This window comes from Xiphophorus hellerii, chromosome 3 (assembly GCF_003331165.1).
Source record: "Xiphophorus hellerii strain 12219 chromosome 3, Xiphophorus_hellerii-4.1, whole genome shotgun sequence".
In the NCBI taxonomy this organism is placed as follows: Eukaryota; Metazoa; Chordata; class Actinopteri; order Cyprinodontiformes; family Poeciliidae; genus Xiphophorus; species Xiphophorus hellerii.
In genome coordinates this window covers 18,764,516-18,773,973 of record NC_045674.1, presented here as the reverse complement: position 1 = coordinate 18,773,973, position 9,458 = coordinate 18,764,516, and the positions used below count along the sequence as shown (strand labels likewise).

Here is a 9,458-nt window from a genome sequence, read left to right as displayed (position 1 = left end):
AAAAGCTGGTACCTACTGTATGCTGACTATGTTGTTATTAGGCTTGACAAACACCATGCTGGCCTGACCTAGCAGAGAATATATGGGATGTATATCTCATATATGGGAATGTAACATTCTAGTTTTCTGGGATACTTTATTTGGGATTCTCATTATCCATAAGCTAAAAAAATCCAAATTACAAAATAAACCATACTTTAACATATTTTACTCAATGTAATGTAATTCTGTATTACATATGTTTCCTTTTTTGAAATAACTGAAAAGAAATATTGAACTTTCTTAGATATGTAGCCCAACATGATGTGTTCCAGTGAAATAACCAAAAGTGACTTTTTTAACTAGTTTTAAAGCATGAAACGTTAGTGCTGATCATTTGAAATATGAAGCCTCCAGTATAAACTTTGCTGGGACATTTTGCAATAGTGCTCTCTTTCTCTCTAGTAGAACAGAGTACGTTTTTCTCTGTTTATGACCTGCGAGAAAAAAACAAAAACCATTCCTCTCTTCTGGCAGCCCTTCTACAAGAATGCATCCAGCTAGTTCTTGCCATATCTTCAGAACAGATGTCATTTCTTGTGCAGCATCTATCAACTACTAAAGCTGCTGTAGGACTGGCCTAAGAGGACAATCCTGGAGTTCTGCGCCTGAATGCTTGCTAAGTAAAAAGAAAAAATGTTTTTGTTTTTGTTCTTGACACGTCAAGTAAAAGAACAAATTCCTCTATTCTTGCAGATGAACATATTGGCCTCAACTTATATGTTCATGCCTGTGTTGTAAATACATTCTTGCTGAGATCTGATATCTCAGGGCTATATAAACTACACCTTAGATAATGTCTTAAATCTCCAAAGTTACTCACAACATTTTGTGCTTTAGACTAAAAACAAAGCAGTCATGTGTTCTAAATGTCCTCAGGTGGGGACTGTTCAAGTATCAAACAATAAAAATACAGAAAAGCTTGCTCCAAAGTGTAAAATTATAAATTAAATTAAACAAAAATTTCAAGCCATGATTATATTTGACAGTTTACCTGCTATTTTATTCTAATATAAATCCAGAAATTTGCACTACAAACCTTTTCGGCAAGAACTGTTCAGGTTCTGATAATACAATAGACATAACCCATCAATTTCAGTGTGTGTTGATGTCTGCATCAGTGCTGTGGATGAGAAAGGAAGTCAGTGGGAGAGGGGAGCATGTTGTCCATCCACAACTCCTGGATTTGGAGCAGCAGTACAAGAATTGCGTTTGGACAATCAACACCAGACTCCCTGTCAAGCTTAGGATGAACAGGAAGGACGTCAGAGTTGTTCCACTTTACCAGATAGCTGACGAAATTGAGACAGATGCGGAAATGAAATTACTATGAAATATCTATGCATTTTTAAACGTTTCTTTTTGGCATTTAAAAAGCACAGTCCAAAATAGTTTGCTTTGTTTGAAAATAAACAGAGGCAGGATTTAAAATTTTAACAGTATGATTAATTTACAACTTCATAGAGAAAACTTTTTTTTTTTAAATCCAATACTTACATTTTCTATTAAAAATGCAGGGATAATAGTCCAAAGCCAGAAGACATTTAAATGCTAGACTCTGTATTGAATTGGTCTGCCCTCTATCCTGCGGCCATCCTCAGCGGCTGCCCGTTCAGTTTGTCTTTCAGTGCCTTCTTTTCTATCACTTCCCTACTAGCCATCTCATTTCATGCAGGACTGGGGTTTCCTAAGAGACAGGGGTTCAATGGAGACAATCTGCTTTTCTTCAATTAACATTGAGAGCAACAGAAGGAAAAAGCAGGGTGAGGGGCAGACTCAGAGGAAGGGCAAAATGAAAGGTGGGTTATTTTAATTTATGGAGATTCTATCGTTTTTTGGGATATTTTTCTTGCATTAATTAATTCAATTATTTGTAACTTTCAAACACAGAAAGTAATTTAATATTTCATGACATTTCTTAGAGTCCAAATTTTTCGTTTTTTTTTTTTTAATTTAACAATATTCATTTTCAATTGTAATGCAGGTCTTACATTTATTTTTTTATTTTTGATATTATATTGAACCCAGTTGAGATAAATAATATCTAACCATGATCTACAAAAATTCAAAAGGAGTGACCAGTGACTTTGCATGGTGAAAAGTACACAAAAGGGTGTGGCGTGGGAATGTCCTCAGGGGTCAGGAGTGACGGTGGAAGGGTCAGAGGTCAGAGGCAGCTGGACAGCACACAAGAGGAGATGATGGTGAGAAGTGAAGGTGAGGGAGAAGTCCAAGACTGAAAGACTGGACCCAGAGCGACATTAACATTGAACACATGGGAGGCTCACTGACCACTGAATATTTGGAGAGAGGATAATCTGAAGTTTAATGGTGCATAATAATTGAGAAGTGACAATACTTTCTTTGCATGTGCAAAATGACTTACAGCAGGTGTGTTATTGTGCCTTTAACAGTAAGAAGTCACTATATAAACCAATTCAACAAATGTACCGTACTTCAATATTGCTGTGTTTTACTAAATACTGATACTATTCCATTATGCTACTTTGGCAATACCTTTGGTAAAGCTTATGAAAAATATTAGAAAATATCAAAACTCCTTGTTGTTATCACCAAGGAAATGTTGTTGGCTGGTGATTTAAGCTATCCTTTATTTATTTATTTTTTTCACATTTTGTCACAACTTAACCTTAAACTTCAATATACTGTATGATGTGATAGACCAATATCAAGTAGTGCAACTGTAAAATGGAAATTGAATTTTGGAAAAGAGAGCTAGAGAAAAAGCACACCACACTTTCCACATTTTTATTTGTAAAGACATTTCACTTTTCCTCCATCTAACAAATATTGTTTGCAACGGTCTAACAAAAAATAGTCAAACAAGTCTTTGCTGCAATGTGACAAAATATAAGTGAAAGAAGCATAAATACTTTTGCAAGGAACTACATGTGACCATTTAGCCATGACCTACAAATGTAGAGTGGTTACACAGTACAGAGCACAAAGTGTGGAATGTTGTGCATGGTTTTTTACGCCACACCTTCTGTGATCTCTTTGATTGCTTCAGACACATGCCAGCATTAAATTACAGACAGGTTCAGCTGGTATGTTGAGTCACTTAAAAAAAAAAATCAAGGAAGTCTGTAACGTTATAAAAATAAACATTTACTAACACAAATACAACTATTTATTCATTAGCAGTAAAAAAAAAAGTCATATTTTGTAACTGAAACATAAAGGCTGTGAAAAAGGTCACTGATAAAAAAAGTGCAAAGTACTTAAAAATATTCTTTTCGTTGTTATAATAGCTCTGAGTAACTTTCTGTGTACTTATGGTGTATCGGTACACTTTGTTTTCTCTGTAAGCACTCCCGAGGGTCAGTCCCTTGACTTTGATTTCAAGCAGACGCTCTTGACAGCCAGGCCAGGAGGTCAATATGCAGATTTTCACCCCTGTACAAGAGGTGTAGCGCCAATCAATTTTCTCACATTACTCTTGCTACATATCTCTGTGAATCTGCACACCCATACAACATATAGTGTGTTCATATTAATTTAGAATTAGACATGAACAATAGCAGAGGATGGTGTATTTCACCTAAAGTCATGCAAGTCATAATACCGTGTTTGTAGTTCAGAAATATTAAATGTTTGGTGTTTAACATCTTAAACACTTCGCAAAAATGCAATTCAGAACCAGCTTCATGACAATTTCATCACTGTTCTTACTGAACGTGTCACTGGCAATCTATTCTCAGTTACCACAGGTCTGGCAGATGAAATTCAGTTCCTGCGTTTCTGGCAAACCAACCCACTGCTGCCTCCCTGTGGCCTCAATGGCTCCACTCTCACCACACTGAGTTGCCCTTTCTGGTCCTTCTCCTGGCTGCCAGTTCTGGTAACAGCCTGCCTTCGAGCTGGTCCAGAACCAAAAATTAAAGTTACAAGTGTAGCGTAAGCCAAGCCACACGTGAGGGGATGTAGAGCTTCTTGCCTTCTCAGCCACTTTGTTTTGAATGTCTTTATTGGTAATCTGAACTAGGTCGACATAGTGCTCCCTGCAGAAGCTCAAAGCTGAAATCCATGTCATATTTTTCTGGATTAATATCACGCCGTCTTCTGGAAAATATAAAATATGGAATCAGATTTTGGCAAAGTAAAATTATAGGCACATGGGTTTGTGAAACATACCTGAATAAAAACTGCTGACAGTCGACATCGGAGTTGGTGATTGTGTTGTTTGGATTGATGTTCCGGTCTGAAGTGTTGGTGTGAAAACACTGTTTGTTGTTATATTCACAGTAGTGTTTCGGGGTGGTTGTTTTGGTGTTACTTCTGTACTGTTCAGCTGAGGGATTGTAGGATGTGAAACAACCTCTGTGGTGTTAAGATAAGTTGGTCCAGCATCTGTTAATGGTGCTGGTGTGGTAAGATTTTGCGGTGGTGCTGTTGATGTAATCATTGGCATTTCTATATTTGTACTGTTAAGATTACTGGTTATGGGATTTGAAACAACCTCAGTACTGTCAGATGTAGTCAATCCAGTGGCAGTTGATAGTGTTGATGTGCTAACATTTTGGAGTGATGGCGTTAGTGTCATTGTTGGCATTTCTGTGCTTGTGTTGTTGAGCTCAGTAGTTATAGGATGTGAAACAACCTCTGTGGTGTTAGATAGATTTGGTCCAGTGCCAGTTGTAGGGGTTGGGGTAGTAACATTTTGGGCCTGTTGTGTTGTTGACATTGTGGGCAGTTCTGTGCTTGTATTGTTAAACTCAGTGATGGTGGGGTGTGAAACAACCTCAGTGGTGTTAGATGTAATCAGTTCAGTGATTGTTGATAGCCCTTGGGTTATATTATTTTGCTGCAGTGTTGTTGTTGTCATAGTTGGCATTTCAGTACTTGCATTGTTGAGCTCAGTGGCTATGGGATGTGAACCAACCTTTGTGGTGTTAAAAGTAGTTGGTCCAGTGATAGTTCTTGGTGCTGGGTTGGTAGCATTTTCAGGCATTTCTGACGATGTTATTGTTGCCATTTCTTCATTTGTACTGGTAAGTTGAGTGACCGTGGGATGTGTAACAAACTCTGTTGTTGTAGATGTAATCGATCTAGTGCCAGTTGTTGGTGCTGGCATGGTGTCATTTTGCTGCAGGGGTGTTAGTGTCATTGTTGGGATTTCTGTACTTGTGTTGTCAAGCTCACTGGTTATGGGATGTGAAACAACCTCTGTGTGGGTAGATGTAGTCAGTCTAGTAACAGTTGATGGTGCTGGGGTGGTAATATTTTGGGGTGGTTGTATTGGTGCCATTGTTGGTATTTTTGTACTTGTATTATTGGATTTTGTGGTGATGGGATGTGAAATAAGCTCTGTGGTGTTAGATGTAGTACGTCCAATGGTAATTGATGGTACTGGGGTGGTAACATTTTGAGGTGGAGGTGTTGTTATTGTATATATTGTATATGCAGTCAGTCCAGATATAGTTGATGGTTCTGTAGTGGTAGCATTAGTAATCTGCTGTTCAGTGGAAACCAAAGTGGAATTAAAAGTTGTTGTACCCGCTTGAGATGAAATAAGTGAAGGAGTTTCCATGTTAGTTGATGCAGGGTATGTAGTTATGTTCTGTGTAGTTTGTAAGCTGGTGGTTGTTGGATCTGTTGCTGTAAAGGTATGAATAGATAGATGGATGATGTCGATTTGTTCTGTTTTGAGGAAGATTTAAACAACTGCTCATTCAAACTTTAACAGAATTTAAATAACAACTTTCCTCAAATATTACAAAGAAAAAAAAGAACATACCTGTCCCACAAATGACACTGTTTCCGTTATTGCAGTTCTGACTGGACCACGTTCCATTGTTTCCTAAGTCAGCTGTAACACAGTTTCCATTGCTACCATAGCGGGGTTCATTGGTATCCCAAAAGCGGAATGATGAGTTACTGCCACCCGACCATGTCCATGGGTCTTTGAAAAGGCCAATCCACAACTTTTCAGAAGTGGATATGTTGCGGACTGCTTTATTTTCCTCTGCTGAGTGTATAGTAACCAGATCAGATGAAAGGTTCCAGCAATAACTGCGAGCATCCCTCCATGATTTTTTAGTCTGAACAAAGATGTAAGTGCGGACATCCCCGACACCTGGAAAAAAAAGAAGACATTGATGCTTTGAATGTGTTATACACTCATCACTCATTTCCAAGTGCATCAAGTGATAACTGGGAACATCATTGTAAAGTTTTATTATTAGTCATTATTCCATTATTTTAACTTCAAAAAAGTACAATTTATATATAGGAACAAATTATTATACGCAAAGCATATGATAATTATACGATAATTATATGATGATTATACATTACAGCTTAAGAGAGCCCAAAATGTAGTTTTTCCAGACACTAATGTAACAGGAGACTGATAATAAAGATGCTTAGTGCAGTAAGATTATGTTATGGCCCACACAATCACTTGACATTTGTCGAGAACTGTCTGACAACAACAGATAGCCATTGATGCCTTGTACAAGGAGGTTGGGTGTGAAAAGGTAATTTCTAAAGAAATCAGAAGTGTTCACAGAAAATGTAATAAAAAATGGGTGAAAGGACAAAGTCTGGTAAAGGATGGTGTGCAAACAACTGGAATAATGTCAGCCTTAAGTGCTTTGGGAAGCAGTCCCCATTCAAGAGTTTCAAGGAAATTTGCTGTGGACTTAAGCTGGAGTTAGTGTTTACAGACATGTCCAGGACAAGAACTTCAATTGTCATTACTTATGTTTAGGTACTCCTGAATCCTAGACTTTGAGAATGGTCTTATCTGGACTAAGGAGAAAAAAGGACACAACTGTTACTCCATTGTTCAAAGTCCTCTTTTCAGGTGACTAATGTGTTTCTTCTTATTTGACAAATTAAAGCCAAGAATCTAAAAGAAATATGAATAGGTCCACAATTCAAGTTGCTAGAAGTTCAGTGTAAAGTCAGTACTTGGTGATGATTTGGGTATCTGTGTCATCTACTAGTGTTGATCCATTGTATTTTATCAAGTCAAAAATCATTGCAACCATTGATTAGGAATTATTTGAGCTTGCTTCCCTCTGCTGAAAAAAACTAGGGAAATACAGAATTCAGTTTCTAGCAAAACATGGTACACACTGCCAAAACTTGCTTTAATGACCAAGGATTGCTTGACTCGCCTGAATTGAATCAAATAGAGAAGCAAAGGAGTATTGTCAAGAAGAAGAAGAGAGACACCAGACCCAAGAATGCAGATGAACAGTTATTATTAGACCTGGATTTCTTTAAACTTCCAGCAGTGCCACAGGCTAATTGTCTCCATGTCACATCACAGTGATGAAGTAATTCATGCTAAAGGAACCGTGAACAGGTACTCAGTGAAAGTACTGTACAGTATGTGAACACACTTTTCAGAAGCTTTATTGGTCTTATGTTATATTCAAATTGTCTGAGAAACTGATTTTTGTTTTTTTTACCAACTGTAATCCTTAGGCGTCAATATCAACAAATAAGTGCTGAAATATATCACTCTGTGCATAATGAATCTAATGAATATATGAGGCCATGTCCACTTGGAGAAGATTTTAGGTGCATCTGAAAACATCTTTTGTGATTTAAGCTGTGTGTCCACACCGATGCAGCATCTTGTGAGACTGGAAACAATCATTTTTGATACTAAGTTCCAGAATGGATAAATTTCAATGTCGGTTTTATGTTTCCATGAGGCAATATGAGACACTTTGTTTGTTTGTTGATGCCTTTGTTCCATCTCTTTATCTATCCCACATGTGCCTGTCTCTCACAAATAACAGACGTGGTGCCTTTTTATTGTCTTTGTATGGCAGTGTTTTAGCGCCACCAGCATGTCAGTGTCAGTAGGGATGCATTCTGTCATGTGGAGACACTTTTTTTTTTCAAAAACGTTTACAAAAATTCACCATGCTCATCTCCATGTGTTCAGGGCCTGATTTTCATTTTTTAAAATTGAATTAACGGATTTAAAATTACTTATATCAACATCATTTGAGATTGAGACTTTACCATCACCTACCTTGGCAAACAAAGCTCTCTGGAGTTCCACAGTCCTTTTCAAGCCACATTCCATTTTGATTCATTACTGCACATGCTTCTTGTTTCTTATCCTGTGGTTCTCCAGTATCCCAATTTAAAAAGCTTGTTCCTTGATCAGACCCAGTCCAGTGCCAAATCCACAGGTTTCCAAGCTCCAGTCCTATCCAAATGTTACTAGCAGTTGGCAAAACTAAATTGATCATGATATTGACTTCGGCTAAATTGTAAACAGTGGCTACATCAGTATTCATGTTTCTACAGTAAGTCCTTGCCTTGTCATACTTCATCTTCTCAGTCGTTAGCTGAAAGCCTGAAGATTCCAGTGGGGACATGAAAATCACTGTGAAGAGTTAAACAATAACTTTTAAACCGAGCAACAATCATAAAAAACGGTATAATTTGTACATTTGCATTGTTGTTATTAAAAAAGGTCTGCATCAATATGACTACTTCTTCAATATTAATATCCTAATTACCACATATTCTCTACCAGGAAAGCAACAAACAAAACATGTTTTGTACTAACCTGAGGTAATAATTAAAAACATAGTTGAAGTCCTTCTAGTTATTAGCCATATTTCAGTCATGATGAAGGTTCACTTGGGTAAAAAAGATCAAGTAAATAATGCCGGAATATAACCATATGCTGCTCCTATCAAAGGGTTCTGGCATGCAGCTTTAAGCAGCAAAGTGTCCATAGTAAGAATGCCACCTGGTGTGTAAAAAGATACTTCTCCAGAAACTACTTGAAGCAAAGCAGTTTGTCAAGTTCCTTCATTCTCCTATACATTCAGTGGTATGTGGTTTGTTGAGATGAAACAACGCCTTCTTCTGGCATTAGATGCATAATTATTATAAACGGAAATGAACGTATTAACAGATAAAAAGACAGAAAATATTTTAAAGCAACATGTCACATTTGGGACTATTTTGTGTTAAGTAATTACAAGCTTCTGTTTACATTTTAAAAAGTAAAGTATGTTTTAACAGGAAATTGCATGGAAAATTGAACCCCAAATTAGATACTTTGGATGTGGAAAAGTTCTGTAAACAAAATAAGTGGTGTACAAACACGTTGTGCAATATATTCATCTCTCAAGGAGGAGGGAAAAAAAAACATTCCAGTTACTATGAAGGTGTGGCCATTGTAAAAATGTTGCTTAGATTGACTACAGACTGAACAGTGACCCATAAACAGAATAACTAAAAGCAACACATTGTTTCTATTTGAACTGCTTTTTAACAATCCACCATACCAAAACCACAGCACTCAAATACTTCATTTTATCTGGCAATGAAACTTTTATCTCAGTCTGGCGCTATAGTAGTAAACCATTTAAATACCACTTGATGTTAACTGTCACTGGAAAACTATTCACTCA

General features: G+C 37.1%; 1 protein-coding gene across 3 annotated transcripts; it reads right to left on the bottom strand.

Annotated features, from left to right (window-relative positions):
* Positions 1-2,793: 2,793 nt before the first annotated feature.
* LOC116717820 (mucin-2-like) lies at positions 2,794-8,838 on the bottom strand. 3 transcript variants are annotated; one of them, XM_032559451.1, is made up of 5 exons: positions 8,603-8,838; positions 8,057-8,416; positions 5,798-6,136; positions 4,195-5,700; positions 2,794-4,119 (listed from the first exon to the last, which is right to left on the bottom strand). In XM_032559451.1, the coding sequence occupies exons 1-5, from the start codon at positions 8,661-8,663 to the stop codon at positions 3,758-3,760; spliced, it is 2,628 nt and encodes an 875-aa protein (XP_032415342.1). In that variant the 5' UTR covers positions 8,664-8,838; the 3' UTR covers positions 2,794-3,757. The 3 variants fall into 3 exon arrangements, with proteins under 3 accessions (XP_032415342.1, XP_032415340.1, XP_032415343.1); XM_032559449.1 differs by having other exon boundaries at positions 2,794-4,122; positions 8,603-8,837; XM_032559452.1 differs by having other exon boundaries at positions 2,794-4,122; positions 4,195-5,658; positions 8,603-8,837.
* Between the last annotated feature and the right edge of the window lie 620 nt (positions 8,839-9,458).